Source organism: Monodelphis domestica, chromosome 1, assembly GCF_027887165.1.
Source record: "Monodelphis domestica isolate mMonDom1 chromosome 1, mMonDom1.pri, whole genome shotgun sequence".
In the NCBI taxonomy this organism is placed as follows: Eukaryota; Metazoa; Chordata; class Mammalia; order Didelphimorphia; family Didelphidae; genus Monodelphis; species Monodelphis domestica.
In genome coordinates, this window is record NC_077227.1 from 474704889 (window position 1) to 474726037 (window position 21149).

At 38.1% G+C, this 21149-nt stretch overlaps 1 protein-coding gene across 11 annotated transcripts in view; it reads right to left on the reverse strand.

Annotated features, from left to right (window-relative positions):
• The window catches only part of KCNT1 (potassium sodium-activated channel subfamily T member 1), a 247956-nt gene that overhangs the window by 77863 nt on the left and 148944 nt on the right, over positions 1-21149 (reverse strand). For all 11 annotated transcript variants that reach the window (XM_056812710.1, XM_056812719.1, XM_056812721.1 and 8 more), the window contains one exon: positions 7859-7938. In XM_056812710.1, the coding sequence (XP_056668688.1) occupies positions 7859-7938 (80 nt within the window). The remainder of the gene's footprint in view (positions 1-7858; positions 7939-21149) is intronic.

The following is a 21149-nucleotide window of genomic DNA, read 5'->3' on the forward strand; positions in this document are numbered from 1 at the left end:
GCAGCTCCCCCAGGGCCAGCTCTGCACACGTGCCGCGTCTTCACCAATGCTGGCATAGGGGGTAGAGCGCTAGACTTGGCGTCAGGAAGCCCTGTGTTCAAATTCTGATTCACATCCTTCCTAGCTGGGTACTCCCTTAGTCTCTCCGGGCTTGTAGTACCTTAACTACAAAATGAAGGGATGGGTCTTGATGACCCCTAAGTTCTGAATCTATGGTCTTATAAATCTCGGGCTGACGGACACGAGTAAGTCCCTGGAGGGAGTTGGGAGTTTGATTATGTCCCTGACTTAGCCTCTCCCAGCTTCTGCTTCCTTCTCTGTAAAAGGGGCTAATGATAGCACCCCCCTTCTAGGGTTGTTGATAAGGATCGGATGAGACGACATATAGGAAGTGCCTTGCAAATCTTAAAGTGCCATGAGATAACTAGCTAGTATTATTATTAACATTTCCCAGCCTGCTCCTCTTCCTGGGTCTGACACAGGAACCAGATGTTTCTAAGTTGCCTTGGCATGCCTCCTCCCTTCTACTCATCTCTTACTGACTCTCTTGAGGGCCACCTAACGTCCAAGCTGAGGGAGACAGGATGCTTGGGATTTGCTGGCAGAGGTCCCACAATCATTAGTTCTTGTTTTGAGTTCCTAAGGCAGAAAATATGAGGAATATATAGAAATGACAATAGACTGCTTTAAAAGGGGTTTCCCCACATTTTTGGTATCCTTTAACCATTTTTTTCCAGAGTAATTTAATAAACATGCACAAATATGAATATTTCAATATACAAAGAAGAAAGAGTTGTTTGTGAAATTGTGGTCTCCTTTTGGATATGGTTTCTTTCTTTCTTTCTTTTTTTTAAAGTGTATATTAAGTTTATATCCTGTGGTCCTTGTATCCAGTGGGTGGTCCCTCCTCCATCTTGATTCTGCTCTCTTGATCTTCCTTCAAAAAAGGCTGATGTAAAGAAGAATTTCCAAACAAATAAAGCTACTACAAAATGATCTGGGCATCCTCCTAAGGGAGTGAGCTCCCCCTCAGAAGTATTCAGACTGCACGAGCCTGTGAGAGATGCCATAAAATCGATTTTTGTGTAGGATGGGAGGTTGGATGAATGGCCTCTGTGGTTTGTCCTAGTTTTAGAATTCTATGATTAGTTAAAGAAAGACTGGGCAGTTTCCTAGATGCTGTCAGACCTCAGGTTTTTAATGTAGCCTCTGACCAGTGTCCCTGATGACTCTGGGGAATACGTTGGCTTCTGATGCAGAACAAACATTTCCTTACAAACCACAAGACTCAATTTGTTCACTGGGAAAGCCACTGGCATTGCCTTTACTGAGAACTAAAAAAAAAGTGCCTTCTTTCCTCCCTTTTTCTCCAAACCCAGTCCTCCTCACTCTTCCCCACCTCCCAACACATACACATTGAACATGAATTTTTCCTTCTCCCTTTGAGGAATCAAGGAAGGGCTACTGGAAACAGTTTCTTTCTTTAACAGCTGCAAGAGGGGTAGATGGGACTTAGATACTAAGTTTTGGTGTCATAAGCTGAAATTAAAAGCAGATGAGATTGAGTGAAGGGGAGTGATAGGGTGGATAGTATGCTGCACTTGGAGTCAGGAAGTCCTGGGTTTGAATCTCTCCACAGACATTAGCTATGCGGCCCTGGACAAGTTACATGGTCTCTCTGGGCTTTCAGTATCCTCATCTGTAAAAGGAAGGGATTAGACTTGATGTTCTCTGAGGTCCCTCCCAGCTCTAAATCTATGATCCTATGAATCTCAGGTTGATAGCATGGTGGATCCCTGGAGGGATCTGGGAGTGTTTGCCCATATCCCTGGCTTTAAACTGGGGAGGATTAGTCTGATGCAGACTGGGGATCAGGGCAGCATAGTCAGGTCCTACCCTGAATAAAGAGAAAGACACTTTTTGGCAACAAGAGCACATCTCTGACTTCCCCCCAAATGATGTTGGCATCTGACTCAGGGGACAGTATCATTGGCAATGTGTGATCTTGGCCGCACATGAACACTTCCAATGAGTATATGTGTCTAAGGGCAATCTAACAAAAAATATAATACAAAATTATAGGATGTGTAGGGCTAAAAGGGACCTTAGAACACAGCACATACACTATCAGAGCTGAAAAGTCATTTGGATGTATCTCTTCATTTTCCAGAGAGGAGTATCAGTGACTCTTAGAATACCAGTATTGGAAGGTATTTTAGAAACTTGAGCAAGGGGACCAAGCCAGGCACAAAGCCAGGACATAATAAACTCATATCTTTCTCTTTCTTCCTAAGAATCAAGGCAATGTGGTTTAGTGGGAAGATTATTGCCTTTGGAGTTTGGTGTTCTGGATTCAAGTCCCAGATCCACCACTGATGGGCTCCTTGTATTTGCCACTCTATGCAGGCATGGTTTCTGTAACATCTCTGACATGGTCATCTAGCTTTTGTTTGAAAACTTCAAGGGACAGGGAACTCATTCCCTTAGGAGGAAGCCCAGTTCATTTTGTAACATAGCTATAGTTCATTTTGTAACAAGTCTACTTGTTAGGATGTTCTTCCTTATACGAATCTTTCTTGAAAGCTCCTCCTCAGAGCAAAAGCTGGAACCAGATCCCATTTCCAAGACAGTTTTTCTTATTTTTTGACTCAGGAAAGAAACTACTAACAATGGTGGAGCCTCTGCTAGATAATTTCAGGTATTAGGCCTCACAGGTAGCACAGTACCAGACCTGGAATCAAGAAGACTCATTTTCTTGGGTTCAAATTTGGCCTCAGATACTTACTAGTTGTGTGACCCAGGCTAAGTCACTTAAGTCTGTTTGCTTCAGTTTCCTCATCTGTATAATAAGGGTATTGGACTAAATGAACCCTATAAGGTTTCTTCTAAATCCAAATCTATGATCCTATGATCTCAGAGTTGGAAGAGACCTGGAAATTATTCAGTCCAACCTAGATCTGAGCAAGAATTCCTCCAAATAGTTAGCTTTTATATAGCAGTTTTAGATGTGCAAAGTGCTTTAAAAACATCACTCTGGGAGGAATTATATTTTAAAGACAAGGGAACTGAGGCAAACAGAGGTGAAGTGACTTGCCCATCTAGTAAATATCTGAGGCTAGATTTTCATGACTCCACAATCAGCACTCTATCCACTGAGCAAACTTGCTCCCTTTATAACATAGGTGATAAGAGGTCAAAGGCCCAGTGAGGGGGAATCAGATAAATACCAAATCAGCACCTTCCACTTTTGGATGGCTCTAATTATTAGGAAGATTTTCCTTATACCAAATTTGCCCCTTGGCAACTTCCACTCATTGCTCCTTCTTTTTTCTCTGAAATCAATTTGAACAAGTCTTATTGCCCTTCTTCATCAAAATGGGAATCTTTAGAATATTTGAAGACAGCTACTATGAAGTGATCTCTTTCAGGCAAAATATCCCAATTTCTATCAGGTCTCAAGGTGGCATGAGCTTAAAGTTCTTTACTGCTGTCACTGTCCTTCTCTATATGCTGTTCAAGTTATTAGTCTCCTTCCTAAAATGTGGGACCCAGAGCTTAGCAAACATTCCAGATGTGGTTGACTAGGGAAGAAAGCACAGTAGGACTGTCACTTCTTAGTCTTAGGACACTGCTTCTTGTTTTGTAATCTGTAAAATGGGAGTATTATACAAGAGAGCCTCCACAGGCTTTTCAAGCACCACAGTGTACAATTCTTTGCTAACATGTCTATGATTCTACCCATAACTGCTTAAACAAGCAGGAGTTAGGATTGCAATGATTATTAATGATTCCTGAGGTACGACAGTGAAGCATGCTATCCAGCCTTTGAGTTGATGGACTCAGGAATTTGTTCTACTTGTCTATGCATATTTCTTACAATGACCCTCTCTTCTTTCCTTCCTTCTTTCCTCCCTCCCTTCTGCCTTCCTTCCTTCCTTCCTGAAAGAAAATAAATTTGTAACTAAATAAATACTTTCACCTGGCCAACTGCAACCAGCAGAGGGCAGGGTGGTTTCATTTATTATTATTTTTTTATAAAAGTCTTTTTGCATTGGTTGTTGGGTATTGAAAAGCCTCATTAGCAAGAACAAAGGCAAGCCATATTTACAAAGTGTTTACATTGTGCTTTGCAAATATTCCATAAACCCGATGTAATGGTTAATTAGGGCTATGGAACACTCGGTAAAAGGCATAGCTCATATATCTTAATTACAACAATGTACTATTAATTAGTTCTATGGATCCCACAGTAATGAGGCTCCTTAGAGTTGGAACAAACAATAATGCCTGATCAGTCATATTCACAATATATTTTTGGTTCCAAGAAACGCTGAATGAATATGGTAGGGGTAGGAGCCAAGGCAGGAACTGCTTACCTGTGGGATACTCTGTATTGCAAGGCATAGAACCACAAATCATAGGCATAGAATTCTCTAATCAGACTTTGGAAAAGCATCATTTAATGATCTTTTTTCCTAGTCACTGTCATTCTGCAAATAGTCAGGTAAATTGGGTTGTAGTTCTGCCTCTTCCACTGTTTCCCTCTGGGTTTAAAATAATGGGAATAGACTAGATAAACCATAAGGTCCACCTCTTCCATATGTGATTTTTTATTGTTTGAGTGTTTAGATATTTACCTATTAAGAGCCTATATAGTTGGATGCCTCCTTATATGCTGGTTTTAATTTTCCTTGAAATAGTAAAAACCTCATTTATTTAGGGAAAGGTCTACCTAATTTGATTCTCTGTCTCTGTCTGTCTGTCTCTGTCTCTGTCTTTCTGTCTGTCTGTCTGTCTGTGTCTCTGTCTCTATCTCTGTCTCTCTGTCTCTGTCTGTCTGTCTGTCTGTCTGTCTGTCTGTCTGTCTGTCTGTCTTTCTGTCTGTCTCTCTCTCTGTCTCTCTCTCTCTGTCTCTGTCTCTCTCTCTTTGTATTTATACTTTAAGGAGAACAACCATTTGAAAAGCCCAGGAGTGGAATGATGGAAGAAAGTCAATTCAAACAGCTTTCAGTGATGGTGGCTTCTGCTCCACACTGAGCTCTGAGGCTCAGAAGTGCATCCCTAGAAGGAGGAAAGGGCTGTACTTAACCATTTATATTAAATCAACTTGTGTACCAGCAGTATTTGGGAGACAGATGGTTGAAGTCAGGGCTTTGCATATGGATGAAGGTTGGGGCATAGTTGGTGCTTGGGCTTAAAGCTTTGTTGGTGCCTAGGCATCAGGACTCAAGCTGTGGCCAGATCAGTTTAAGGAGCTGTTGCCTTCAGGTTAAAAGCTGCCAGTAACTCAGTTCAACAAACTTTTATCAATTCCTTCTGCATGTTAAATACTCTAGTAGTTGCTGGGGTTACAAAGACCAAATTGAAATAATCCCAGCCTTCAAGGAGCTTACCAACTCTCCTGGGAGGACACAAGAAAGTAAATATGAAGTAAGACCAATAAATTCTAGGAGAGAAAGCTAATAATTAGGAAGGATCACGAAAAAGTTTAGGTAGGAAGAGACACTTGAACTGTGCTTTAAGGGAAGCTGGGGAATCACTAAGATAGAGGTGAAGGAGGGACATTAGGACCACTTGTGTGTAGGAAAAAAGGTGAGAGGTGGTAGGAGACAGCTGGGAGGCCAGGCTGAATGTAATGGAGAATACATAGAGGGATTAATATCAAATAAAGCTGTAAAGATAGTTGGAGGTATTAGAATAGTTCAGGCATATGTTTAGAGTGAAAGGGATATATGTGAGAAATGCTGTCAAGGTGGAATTCACAAGACATGAAACCCCAGTGGGATATAGTGGTAGCAACAAAAAGAAAGGTTAATAATGAATTCAAGACTGAGAAATTGGGTGATTGGAAAGATGGTGCCATCTTCAACTGAAATATGGAACTTAATAGAAGGCATATTTTTTTTGGTGGGAATATAGTATGTTTAAGATGCCTATCTAGGGACAACCAGGTAGAGAACCCCAGTAGGCAGTAATGTGATGATGTGGGACTGAAATTCAGAAGAAAAATTAGGACCCTAGATATATATAGATTTGGGAGTCTATATAGAGATGATGAATCCATAGTAATTGATGATGTTACCAAAGGAGAGAGGAAAGTCTAGGACACAGTCTTAAGAGATGCCTAAATTTAGTAGGTAAAAGGAATATAATGATGTAGCAAAAAAAAAAAAGACTGAAAAGGAATGGTAAGAAAGGCAGAATCAAAAGAGATCTGGAAAGACAAGGAAGGAGAAAGTATCCAGAAGAGGGGTGATTAACTGTGACAAAAGCTATAGAAAGATCAAGAAGGATCTATGATTAAGAGAAAGAGTATTGATTTTATCAGTCGAGAGCACTGGCAACCTTGGAAACAGATTTTATTATTATTGTTTGGTCATGTCCAATTCTTTATGATTCCATTTGTGGTATTCTTGGCAAAGATGCTGGAGTGGTTTGCCATTTCCTTCTCCAGCTCATTTTATAATTGAGGAAACTGAGGCAAACAGGGTTAAGTGACTTACTCAGGGACACAAAGCTAGTAAGTGTCAGAGGCTGAATTTGAACTCAAACCTTCTTGACTCCAGTCCTGGCAATCTATCCACTTTGTTGCCTAGTTGTCCCATTATTTTAATCACTTGCCTCTAAAGCCTTGGAGTTATCCCTTTTCAATCAGTTGCCAAGTCTTGTCAATTCAACCTTCCTAACATATCTTACATTTATGTCTTTCTTGCCATTCATTCGCCCATCATCCCAGTTCAGGCTTTCATCATTTCCAGCCTGAACTATTGTAATAGTTAATGATTTAGTGTGTGTGTGTGTGTGTGTGTGTGTGTGTGTGTGTGTGTGTGTGTTTTGCTTCCAGTCTTTCATCTCTTACTCTCATGCCCTAAATGGCTGTTAAAATTATCTTTCTAAAGTAAAAGTGTGACTATATCACTACCCTACTGGAAAATCTCTATTAGCTTCTTATTGACTGTAGTATAAAATATAAATTCAACTTGATATTTTAAATCTTTCAAAATCTGCTTCCAGCCCTTCTTTCAGATGTATTTCACTTCACTTCTTTTCCCTCTCTACATTCCAGCCAAGCTGGTCTAATTGTTTCCAAAACATAACATTCTATCTCTTATCTCTGTGTTTTGACACCTGTGCTTGGAACACACTCACTTCTCATTTCCATTTCTTAGAATCATTAGCTTCTTTTATGGCTTAACTCATTGGTATCACCTTCTTCAGGAATCCTTTTCTGATCCCTAGTTGTTAAATCACTTGTCCTCCTTAAATTCCCTTAAATTCATTTACTAATCTGTTTCCATGTTGTGTTGTTCATTTATTTCAGTCATATTCATCTCTTTGTGACCACATTTGGAGTTTTCTTGGCATAGGTACTGGAATAATTTGTCATTTGCTTCTCCAGCTCATTATACAGATGAGGAATTGAGGCAAACAGGTTTAAATGACTTGCCCAGGGTCACATAGCTAGTAAATCTCTGAGGTTGGATTTGAACTCAGGTCTTCCTGACTCCAGACTTGGTACTTCACACCTAGTATAGCACCTCGCACACAGGGGAATTAATGTTTATGTAGCTGAGCTTAGATCTACATAATTTCTTTTCCATTCTCTCCTCATTTTTTTCCCATTGACTTTTTCATATTCTCTCACCTCCTCCCACCTTTCCCCTTTCTGCTCTTTTCTTATCTAGGTTTTAGGTTTTAAGTGGGGGAGGATGGGTAAAGGGGTGGGATGTGGTGGGTGATAGGTGAGTCACCATCCTCATTCCTTGGCTCCTCCTTTTTCTCCTCACTCAGAGTTTGTGTTTTGAGGTTCTTTGACTAGTCCCCCACAATCCCTATCCATGTCAGCCCCATCACTTACTGGATCTTTGGTTTTTTATGAAGAACAGCTTGAGTCTCTCTTTGAACGTGTTCTCATTGACATAGAACTCTACTTGTACCCTGCAGGAGAAAGAAAAAAAAACAAGAAAAAAGGTAGGCTTTAGGACAGGGATTGGACCTTTGTAAAATGAAGAGGGATTGTCTGACTCTATGATCTCTTATGGTCCCTTCTGACTATCACTTTATGTCCTATACATTTGGTAAATATCATCATGAGAGAAATGTTAAATGTTAATGCCAATTTATTTCCAAACCATGGTCCCACTTTTCCAGGATATACTTTATAAACAAGGAAACCAACAAAAACCTAACAGATTAATTTATCTCCATAACCTCTTCCCTATCACCAGATTCTTGGAACAGGAGAATCCATTAAAAGGCCATTTTCAGGCCACACTAAATGTCAACTTTTCTCTAAGGAGATAATAGTCCCTTTTTCAGTGGCTGGTATTTGGGGTGGGGGTGAGGTGGAGGGGAATAGAGGGCTATATGTGTGTGCATGGGAAAGGGATATTTTTACCTGGAGAAGGCTCCGTCTGCTTTGGAGGGAAAAATAAGAGGGCGACTGTTAGTCTTGCCCTTACAAGAGATGTTTATTCAAAACCTTTTGAACTTGAACTATCTGCCTGCTGTTTTGCACTCAACCTTGTAAGCAGATATAAAGAGTCTGTCAGAAAAAGGCACTTGACCTTGTAAAAAAGAGTTGGGAAATGTCTCAGGAGAGTGACTGTCAATACTGGATGAGCATTCCCTGTACCGACTATTCCTCACCCCTTAGTCCTGCCTAACCTTGTAGGGCTCCTGGCCAAGAAATAAAATCCCCACAGGCTCTCCCTTACCCGCCAACTATAATTGGGAGCTTCTAATTGATATAGAGGTGAATGTCATCTCCTGCACCCTTAATAATGAGAAACCTTGGCAGCTTACTCTCTGTTTCAACTTAATTTTTAAAAAGTGTTTGAAAAATTAATTAGTCCCCAAAGCACATTTAATGTAAAGTAAGTTATATAGACAGGAATTTATTATCCAATAATTCAGTAGGGGCTTCCACAGCAGCTGTGGATCTTTTGAATTAGCAAAGAGAAACCAGGAGCTAAAGGGCTATGAAATCTGTCATTTCAAAATTTAATTTAATGAGTACTTATTGAGTGCCTGATGCATGTCTATCTCTACACTCATGATTCTGTGAAGGAGAAAATATAGTCCTCTCCCCGAGGGAGTCCACAAGGGAGGCTACTGTCTCTACTGGGAGACAGGTTTTCTAATTACTAAGCAATTAGAAGACAGTACAAGATAGAAATCAATCCTAATGCTGCTGCCAAAATCCCACCTATTCTCTGTTCCTAGGGTGAACAAAGTTAGGAAAGTGTTATCTGTGACTCTCTACCTCCCTCCCACCCTGTTCTTCACTTATTTCCTCTATCAAATTTCTCTGAGCAGTTGTTCCAACTGTTTTCACTCCACTTAAAAACCCAACCTCATCTCTGGTCCCTTTACTCTGGGAGATGACCTCATCTTCTGCCTCACTGAGAAAGCTGAGCCCCTTCACCTTCCCTTCTTGAAATCCCTATGAACCTTTATTCACCCACAGAAAGGGAATATAAGCAGCGTTCAAAGGATAGAATCATTTAGAGATGGAAGGACTGTAGATAACATCCAATCCAACCTCATTTTATAGACGAGAAACCTGGATACCAGAGAGGTAATATTATTTGCTCAAGGTAACTCAAGGGACAATTTAGCAAAGATGGGTCTCAAACCCAGGACCTTGGAATTCAAATTCTCTTTTCCAGACTGGATGCTTCTAACTTTGTCTTCAGTATCTTCCGGGTAGATCTCTTCCAGGATTTTACTCTGTAAAATGCCCATCTCCTGAATTTTAAATTTATTCCTCTTCATTACCCTCTTCCTCTCAATCCACAAACATTCTCAGGTTTCCCTTATCTAAAACCCCTATAACATTCCCTGGAATCTGCTTCCTTATTAAATTCTCTATCTCTTCTCTACTCTACTACTTTCTAGTTTCTAGAAAGTTGTCTATACTATGTGTTTCCATTTCTTCCCTACCCACTCACTTTCCAGCCACTTGTAATTAGACTACAACTTAACACACCCATAAAACTGCCACCTCAAAAGTGCCTAGTGATCTGCTAATCTCCATATTCAAAATCTTCTTAATATTAATTCTATATCATTGTTTTGTAGCCTTTGACCAATAACCATCACCTTGTTGGTTCTTGTGACTTTAGTTCTCCTCCTACTTCTTGACCCGCCCATTCTATTTCCTTTCCTAGTTCCCCTTCTTCTTCCTCTTCTTTAAAAATGGCATCATCAAAGCTCTTCTATCCCTTTTCTACACAACTCTATTTAGATAACTTCTAAATCTATATTTTAAGCCTTAATCTCTATACTTTCACTTCTAAATATTGCTGAGTGTGTTCACCTCGATGTCTAACTGGAACCTCAAATTAAGCACACTATGCCCAATATGGAAACTTTCACTTTTCTCCCTAGACCTGCTCTTCTAATTAATTTCTCTGTTTCTGTCAAAGCCTCCTCCCCCTTCTATCTCCTCTTTCCCAAAAGCTAGTCTCATTGATGTTATCCATGATGCCTATTGATCCTAACCCTGAAATATGACTGGCATTTATCACTTTCCATTCCATTTGAGTATGAGTATGTAACCACCAAAGATATCTTCTTAAATATTCACCACTTGGACTGTGTCATCCAAACCTACTCTCTAGAGTCCAAGAACCCAAGTCTAAATTCCTAAGCCTAGTATTCAAGACCCTCCATTCTTGGGGTTTGACACATCTTTCTAGATTTATCTTACATCTTTTATTAAAGGTATACAGTCTTCCCAACAAATCCCAGCAGGCAGAAGTAGAAAGAGAATTTCCATTCAAAATAACTCAGACAATATAAAATATTTGAGAGTCTACCTGCCAAGATAAACTCAGAGGCTGTATGAACATAATTATAAAATACTTTTCACACAAATATAGATCTTAACAATTAAAGAAATATTAACTGCTCTTTGAGAGACTGAACCAGTATAATAAAAATGACAATTCTTCTGAAATTAATTTGCAGTGTGATAATCACGAAAACAACTACACTGGCTAAGATATGGAGTGGTAAATCAGTGGAATAGATTAGGCACAATATACAGCAGGAAATGACCATAGTAATCTAATATCTGATAAACCCAAAGATGCAAGCTTTGGGTACAAGAACCCACTATCTGACAAAAAATGCTGGGAAAACTGGAATGCACTTGGGCAGAAACTAGGCATAGACTAACATTTCACACCATATACAACATAAGGTCAAAATGGGTAAATGATTTCGATATAGGGGGTGATATCTATCTTAAGGAAATTAGGGGAACATGAAAAAAAATTTCCTAATAGATCTATGGATGATGGAAAAGTTCATGACCAAATAAAAGATAGAGAGGATCACAGGAAATAAAATGGATAATTTTGCTCATATGAAATTAAATTTTTTTTTGGTACAATCAAAACTAATGCAGTCAAATATAAGAAAAGTGAGAAACTGGTAAAAAAAATTTTTTTACAGCAACTTCCTCTGATAAAGGTCTCATTTATCAAATGCATAAGAAAATGAATCAAATTAATAAAAACAAGAGTCATTCCAAAGTTGATAAATGGTCAAAGGAAATGAACAGGTACTTTCCAGAAGAAGAAATCAAAGCTATCAATAGTCATTTTAAAAAGTGCTCCAAATCACTATTGAATAGAGAAAGGAAAATTAAAATAATTATAAGGTAACACTGCATATCTATCAGACCAACTAAGGTGATAGAAAAGAAGAATGATAAATGCTGAAGGAGTGGTAAGAAAATAGGTACACTAATACATTATTGGCAGAGTTGTGAACTGGTCCAACCTTTATGGGAAACAATTTGGAACTAATACCCAAAGTGGTATAAAATTACACAAACCCTCTGACCCATCAATAGCACTACTATGAAATCTGAAAGGGACAAAAAAGGTGAAAGGACCTACGTGCATAAAAATATTTTAGCAGTTCTTTTTTTTTGTTGTTGTTGTTCTGGCAAAGAATGATGCCCATTGATTGGAGAATGGTTGAAGAAGTTGTAGTATATGATTGTGATGGAATACTATTAATGAGGGGGATGATTTCAGAAAAACCTGGGAAGACTTATATGAACTGATATAAAGTGAAAGAAGAAGCATCAGAAGAACACTGTACACAATAGATGCAATCAGTTGTGAAAGACTTAAGCTACTCTGCTCAAAACAATGATCCAATATAATTCCAAAGGGCCCATTTTGAAAAAATACAATTTGCTCCCAGAGATAGGATGAACTCTGAATATAGACTGAAACATACCTTTTTAACTTTTTTTTTTGCTTTTTCCTCCAACATGGCTAATATGGAAATATGTTTTGCATGCTTTCATCTGTATTTAAAAAAGATGTATGCCATCCATTAGCTAAGCTCTACTTGCTGTGCTTCTAATATGACTCACTGCTCCCAGCCTCTATAATCTTTGCTTTGGCTGTTCCACATGGTTTAGAATGGCTTTTCTCTCCTGACTTCTTTCAAAACCCAATTTAAATCCTGCCTCCTGAAGGAATCCTTTCTAGGTCTCACATGTTCTTCTACCTCCACACTCAAACTGCTAGTCTCTTTTGCCTCTGAGTTTATCTTCTATTGTCTTTTTTATTTTGAATGTATGTGATAATTTACTTATTTTTTAAAAGATACTTCATTTTACTAATTGCATGTAATAACAATGTACCACATAAGTTTTCTGAAGTTCTAAGATCTAAATTGTTTCCCTCCATTCCTTCCTTCCCCCTTCCTGGAGATGGTAAGTGATTTGATCTGGATTATGCATGTGTTATCATGGAAAACATATTTCCATATTGGTCATTGTTGTAAGAGAATACTAATATAAAACAAAAACCACAAAATAAAAACCCAAATGAACTAAAGTGAAAAATGATATGTTTTGATCTGCATTCTCACTCCAATAGTTCTTTCTCAGGGGATGGATACCATTCTTGGTCATAAGTCCTTCAGAATTGTCCTGGATCATTGTATTGCTGAGAGTAACTAAATCATTCACAGTACAATGTTCTCCTGGTTCTGCTTATTTCACTCTGACTTAGTTCATGTAGGTCTTTCCAACTTCTGAAATCATCCTGTTCGTTATTTTATTACAGTACAATAGTATTGCATCACTACCACATACCATATTTTGTTTAGCCATTTTCCCAAATAATGAACATTACCTCAATTTCTTATTCTTTGCCACCAGAAAGGGCCTGCTATAAATATTTTTTGTAAAAGTAGGCCTTTCCCTCACCCCCTTTTTTATTTCTTTGGAATACAGACTTAGTAGTGTTATTACAGGATCACAGGGTATGCACAGTTTTATAGCCCTTTGGGCATAGTTCAAAATTGCCCTCCAGAATGGTTGGATCAGTTCACAACTCTACCAAAAGTGCCTCATTAGTGTCCCAATTTTGCCACATTGCCTCCAGCATTTATCACTTTCCTTTACTGTCCTATTGGCCAATCTGATAAGTGTGAGGTGTTACCTCAGAGTTATTTTAATGCGCATTTCTCTAATAAATAATGATTTAGAACATTTTTTTCATATGATTATTGATAACTTTTATTTCTTCATCTGAAAACTGCTTGCTCATATCCTTTCATCATTTATTAATTGGGGAATGGCTTGTATTCTTATAAATTTGACTCAATTTTCTATATATTTGAGAAACAAGAATCTTATCAGAGACATTTGCTATAAAATATTCCCCCAGTTTGTTGTTTCCCTTCCAACATTTGTTTAATAGGCTTTGTTTGTAGAAACCCCTTAAAATTTAATATAATAAAAATTATTCATTTTATATCTTGTAATTTTTTTTATCTCTTGTTTGGTAATAAAATTCTTCCCTTCTCCATAGATCTGCCAGGTAAACTATTCTATGTTCACCTAATTTACTTATGTTATGACCCTTTATATCTAAATCATATACTCATTTTGACCTTATCTTATTAAAGAGTGTGAAACATCTGTCTATACCTAGTTTCTGCCATACTAAAGTTTTACAGTTTTTCCAGCAGTTTTTGCCAAATAATGAGTTCTTATCCCAAAAGCTGGGATCCTTGGGTTTATCAAACACTAGTTTGCTAAGGTGATTTATCTCTAATCTATTTCACTAATCCACCCTTCTATTTCTCAGCCAGTACCGGATTGTTTGGATGATTACTGTTTTACAGTACAGTTTGGTATCTGGCACTGCTAGGTTGTATGTGTCATTTATATGTTTTTGCCTTCACTAGAATATGAGCTCTATGAAGGTAGTGATGATTTTTCGCCTTTGTATCTTTTGCTTTTATTTGTATCTCTAGCACTTAACAAAGTCACTACCATGAAGTAAGTGCTTAATAATTTTTTTTGACTGACGTTAAATGGCATAAGATCTGTTTTCCTACCAATACAATTTTTGTTCATAATATTTGACATAGTGTCTATGATAATGCACTTGGAGTTAGAAAGACCTAGGTCTGAATCTCATTTCAGACACTTACTAGCTGTGTGGCTAGGGAAATAATTTAAACTCAGCCAAATTTCTCATTTTCCCCATTTTATTCTATTTTATTTTATTTTTCAGTTTCCTTACTTAAAAAATTAGAGATTAGATTCTATGACCTCTAATGTCCTTCCTAGCTCTAAATCTGTGATTCTGTGATGCCTTGACCTGGAATGTACTCCCATCATCCCATTCTCCTAACTCCCTTTTTGTCAAAATTCTATGTATTCTTCAAAGCCCAATTCAAATACCACCCACTCTAGGAAAACTTTTCTAATTCCATCATCTGGATCCAATCTTTCCCTACTTGGCTCCCATAGCAGTTTATATGTCTCTTCTGGTGCTGATCACATTCTTCCTTGTACTAAAGGTATTTGTGTACATATTTTACCACCCTTATAACTTTCACTTTAAGTTGCAGTCTTCCCAAGGAAAGAGCCCATTTCTTTTTCTTACTATCACCTACAGATTCTCACATAGGAATTTGACCACAGGGACCATTTATTATATGGCTCTATCCCTTTGGATCTCCTTGATGTGAATCATATAATTAATTGCTTTTAATATATTTTCATTCATCCATTCATCCATCCATCTATTTATTCATTCACTTATCAATCTAAAGAGTTGGCCTCCATATCTTGCAGAAGTTGTTAGTGCAAAGGTTAGTTATAGTCCAGTCTGACCACTGCCCAGCCCAAACCTAGATCAGCTGACTACTTTTTTCAACTGGATTGACTCCCTTGACTCTGGGAATTTACCATATTGATGGTGAACTTAGCCAATTGACCCACTGCAGCTCAGAATTCCTGAGCTCAAGAGATTCCCCAGTCTTAGCCCCCTTGTGATTGATTACAGATGTGTGCTATTTTGCCCAGCTATTATTTTGTATCCAATTATTTTCATTAAGACAAAAAGCTAACATTAATATATTACTTTAAGATTTTCAAAGAACTTTGAATTAATTTCAATCAATTCATTTTTAGGACTAATTTCACTCATAATAATAGCTAAAGTTTATATAGCACAAACATGTTTATAAACTACTTTATATCATATTACTATATATTATTTAATTATTCTATATAACACCAATTGTTTCATTGTGGAATTGTTTCCCCAAGCTTCCTGAGGGAAAGAAACATGACATCTTTGCCTATCTGTTCCACAGCCTCAGGCACTGACATTTGGTATAGTCAGTTCTATTAGTTTTAATTTTACTACTTCATCAAAGTGAAATATGGAAACTTGTCCTTTCATCTAATTTCCAGTTTGGGATTGGAAGGAGACATTATTTATTTATTTGAACAATGTAGTTCTCATTAGAGAATTTCAATCACAGGTTATTTAGCTCTAGCATCAGCCTTTAGCTAAACGGAGAATCTAAAGCCTTAGGAAAAAGCAGACAATATGTTCCTGTGAATATAAAGCTTTCTGGCAGTATTTGCATTCTAAAAGAGCACTTTGGAGAGGGCAAAACTTACTCTAGAGGGATGGTAGAATTTCATGGAGTGAAATATATTTGTTGCTTTAATCTAACAGCCCCAGGACACTCTCCTTCCTTCTGGAGAAGAGCAATGCCTAACTTCAGCCTCTCTGTCTCTCTGTCTCTGTCTCTGTCTGTCTCTTTCTCTGTCTCTGTCTCTGTCTCAGTCTCTGTCTCTGTCTCTCCTCCCTGCTCCTCCTCCTCCTCTACTGTCCTCACTGTAACGTCGTGTCCCTCCATTCCTTATCTTCTCTATTCACTCCATTTATCACTCCTGCTTTGGCTTCACTTTCCTTTTCTTACAGGTTTGACTTTATGGTTGACCAGTTCAACCATTTGCTATCACTTAACTTGAATTTCTTATGTCTTTATTGTTAATCATGCCTTATCACATGCCAGCTATGGATTATTCCCATCATCTACCTTCTCTATTCCTGTTTACATGCTGCTAAATGCTTTTAGAAAGAAAATCTCCTAACTGTGCCCACTGGGTTAACTACAAAAATGTTATTGAATCTAAACTAGGCCTTTTCTGCTGCTTGGCAATACTTCAATTCCTCCTTGATTGACTTTCTGCCATATTTTCTTCTGTGGCTATTCCAAACTTTCTCATCTCTTTTTAAACCTCCCACACCATGTCCTTCCTCCTCCTTCTCAGCAGTGGACCTCACCTCCTATTTTACTAAGAAAATAGAAGCCATCTGTCTCCATCTCCATCTTCCCTATTCCATACTTCAAAACTCTGTTTTTATCATCCTCTATTCTCTCATTCTTTGATCCAGTCTCTGATGAACTGAGTCTTCTCATCAATGCCAATCCCTCACCAGTATCAACCCTTACTTCCTTCTCCAGGAGGTTGACCCCTTGATAATTCCTCTTTTCCTTCTATTTAATACTTCCCTTATCCATGAGCTCCCCTCCCCTTCCCCCTACAAACATACTTAGGCCTGACCCATCATTTCAAACGATTACAAATACATTCACAATCACAAATACAACCACAATGACAGAATTTTGTATGATCCCGAACTCCCCTTAAACTGTTATCCTATATCTCTTTCACACATCTGGAAATATTATCTATATTTAATATTTCAATTTCTTCATTTTTTCACATGCTTTTAGAATCTTTGTAATCTGGATTCCAAACTCTTCTCTTTACTCATACTGCCCCCATCCTCATTCAGGCCCTTATCACCTCTCTCCTAGACTAGTGCAATAGCCTTCTATTACCTCAGGTCTCTCTGAGGTAAATCACTCTCTTCTAACTGATAAAGTGATTTACCTAAAGAGCAAGCCTTATAAGGTCATTTCACTACTCAATAAACTTCAGTGGCTCTGGATTGACTCAAAGACCAAATGTTTTTCATGATTATGCCATCCTTTTAAAATTTCTGTTTTTTCATTGCGGGACAATCAAATGTAATTGACTTTGCTACTAGTAGCGATGCAATGATCCAGGGCAAGCCTGAGAAAGAACTCTATCCACATCCTGAGGAAGAACTGTGGGAGCAGAAATGCAGAAAAAACATATGATTGATTACTTGTTTATATGGGTCCATGATTTGGGGCTTTGGTTTTAAAAGATTACTCTATTACAAAAATGAAAAATATGGAAATAGTTTCAAGTGATGATACATATATAACCCAGTGGAATTGCTTGTCAGCTGCCAGAGGGGGAAAAGGAATGGGAAAAGGTGAAGGAGAAAACATGAATCATGTAACCATGGACAAATATTTAAAAATAAATCAATTAATTAAAAAATAAATAAAATTTCTGATTTTGAGTTGTTTTATAAAGTAGGTAATTATTAGTACTGTAGTACATGTACATGATTTATAAATAAGTAATTATCCACTTTGGGGTATGAACTCACAAATGTATTAATTATATGGGTTCATGATAAAAAAGTTTGGAGAACATCATTTTAGTAGAATTTAAACCCTTTGACAAGACAGAGATTGTTCCATTTTTTCCCCTTGTATATCCAACATCTAGAACACAGCAGCCACTTAGTGCTTTTTAAAAAATTGAATTGAACAAGAGAGAGTTAGAAGAAGGTAACATAAAAAAGAATGCTAAAGCAAGAGATTATAAATTTAAGTGACAAAGGCAAAGGAAGGAAGAAAAATAGGAGGAAGAAAGAAGCAAATTAAAGAGAAAGGAAGAAGAGAAAAAAAGGGAAGGCAAACAGAACAAGGAAAGTAGAGGGAGAGAAATGGAGAGAAATGAGGAGGGTGAAGGGGTAATATAGAGAGCTGAAAAGGGAGGAGGGAGAGGTAGAAGAGGAACTGGAAGATGATAATAGGGGGAGACAGATGACACAGTAGAGAGATGAGAGGCAGAGAACAATGCCTCTGTTGCTAGGATATTCTCTGACCAATCAAGTCAAATTCTTCCTTCACTAGTGCTCCCTCCCCCTTTCCTTAGGCTCTCAGATATAGTAAAGTATAATGAATGGTCTTGTAGTCAGGGTTTTTCCAGAACCTGTCCTTCACTTCCATGATAGAGGTCCTCGAGAGAAAACACTTCCTTTTAGTGAAAGAGTTAGGGAAGTGGATTAATTGGTCAAGAAATTGACCAATGGTGGTCAGATTCCTAGAGGAAATGTTCAGGGGAACAACCATTCTATTTTCATATGACAACAAAACTGCCAAAGTATTCTGTAAGATGAGGACCTCGATCTTTGTCACCTGTGATGGGGAAGGGATTGAGGGAGTTATCCATACTCTCTGGCCTCCTGCCCCTGGTGACCAATACTATTTATGAGAAAGATGAATAGAATTAGGATTTAGTCTGTGGCTAATGTTGAGGCTCCTACTGTGATCATACTTATAGGTAAAGCTGTGGCCACAATTTATTATTACAACTGCCATTTGTATAGCTTGTTAAGATATGCAAGAGGATTTATATATATTATTTTTTAATTTCATTTTAACAAATATTTACAAAGTATTTACTACATGCAATGATAATCATCATAATAATAGAGATTTCTAAAGGATTACAAGTTTTGCAGAATGAGTTACATATATAGGATGTCTCTAAAATCTTAACGTGGTTTTAGGTTATTAAAACTCATTTAAGCTGTCCTTTAAGCACTGCAACACCCTATATTATCTATTTGAGCTCCATGATGACCTTCTGAAGTAGCTATTATAAAGGTAATAGGCTTCCCATTTTCCAGATGTGAATGCTCAGGCACAGACAGATTAAATGACTTCCCCATAATCATTCAGCTAGTAAGGATCAGAAAGAGGACTTGAGACCAGATTTTCTAAACCAAAAGTCAGGTTGTTCCCTGTAGCAGGGATATAAAGATGAAACCCAACACAATCCTTCCCCTCAATATGTTTAAAATAGAATGAGTATATTGAGGATGGGGTGGGGGTGGGATATGGCATGTACCCAAATGAATTTCTTACAACTTAGCACATGATTTTATATTGATCTTCTTTATTTTACTAATTTATTTATTTTGCTAATGGTTATTTCTCCTCCCTGTTTCTTCATCTGTAAAATTAGGGGTTGGTCTGGATGATCTGAGTACTATGTTTTAATATTACTGCAGCTTTAGCTGGCACAGCTGGCACTGGCACCTGTGGGTAGATTCAAAGTGGTACATAAGAAAGATACTGAGCTGTGTCATCTTGGTCAAGTCACTTAACCCCCAGTCTAGCCCTTCCTGCTCTTCTGCCTTGGAACAAATAAATAGTATTGATTCTAAGATGGAAGGTAAAGGTTTTGGGATTTTTTTCAAAGAAAGATACTGAAAAACTAGTGTGCTCAGAGAAGGGTGACAAGGATATTGAAGGACCTTGTTATTATCTCATATAAAAATTGGTTGAAGGAAGTAGGTGAATTCCTACAGGAGAGAAAACTTGGGGATGGGGGATATGTTAGGGAGAGTGGAATATGATAGCTATCATTAGAGAGTATTTGAAATTCTGTCACGTGGAAATGGGATTAGATTTGTTTTACTTAGCACTGGCCTGGATTTGGGAAGATCCCACCTCAGACACTTAACTATGTGACTCTGGGCAAGTCACTAAGCCCTATTTGCCTCAGTTTCTTCATCTGTAAAATGAACTGGGGAAGGAAATGTCAAACTACTCCAGTATCTTTGCCAAGAAAATCCCAAATGAGGGCATAACGAGTTGGGGATAACTGAACAACCACAAAGTACCAGAAACTGTCAGGCATTGGAGATACAAAGACAGAAATAAAAGTCTTTGACCTTCAAAGAGCTTACATTTTATGGGAAAGACAACACCTATACATCACATAACTATACAGAATATAGATGAGGTAAAAATACAAGGTAATTTCAGGGGAATTTGAGTGTGTGTGTGTGTGTGTGTGTGTGTGTGTGTGTGTGTGTGTGTGTGTGTGTGAATCAGGAAAGTCCTTGTGTAGGAAGGAACAGTTAAAGGATGCCTTGAAGGAAGCTGGGATTTCTAAGAAGTCAAGGTAATGTGGGAGTGCATTAAAGGCATGGGGGATGGCCTAGGCAAAAGCACAGGGATTCGATGTTAAATGTAAGGAACTGAGAGAAGATCATTTTAGCTTGCTGTCTATTATCTGATCCACCTGCAAATGAAATAAATGATCTTTCGGGATATTTCTTCAGGAACTGTTCTCCAACAAGAGACAGGAATATGCAAATTCATCAACCAATATAAATCCCACTTAAGCCCAATGCCACTCTTGACTAGGAATGAGTCTATCATCTCACTCCTTTGATACCCCAGTGGGACCTCTTCTGGAATAACAGCAGACAAAGGACTTAGAGCTCCCTTGACTCCTGAACTTAGAGAGAAATGATTCATGAAAGGAGAGGATTCCTTTTAGTGAAGTGTGGCCAACATTGCTTTCTTCAAAGGTAGGAGCCAGAGCCTGCAATGTCAGAGAAATTAATGATGCTTCCTTCACTCACTTTTAATGTTTCATGAATTGTGGCTGCCTGCTAGGTCTAGTACCACCACAGAAAAATAGATTTTTTGAAACCTGATCTGCCTGAAGTGTGCTTAATACAAAGAGTGTAAATCAGCCAGAGGGGTCATCCAGAGAAGACTTCTGAGAGGGAGGGAGTTTCTCTCAGGCAGCTTTGATCTATGAGATGTCTACAGTGTAGAAAGCACAAAATTATTGTGCCAGATGATGTAATGACAATGAGCTTCCA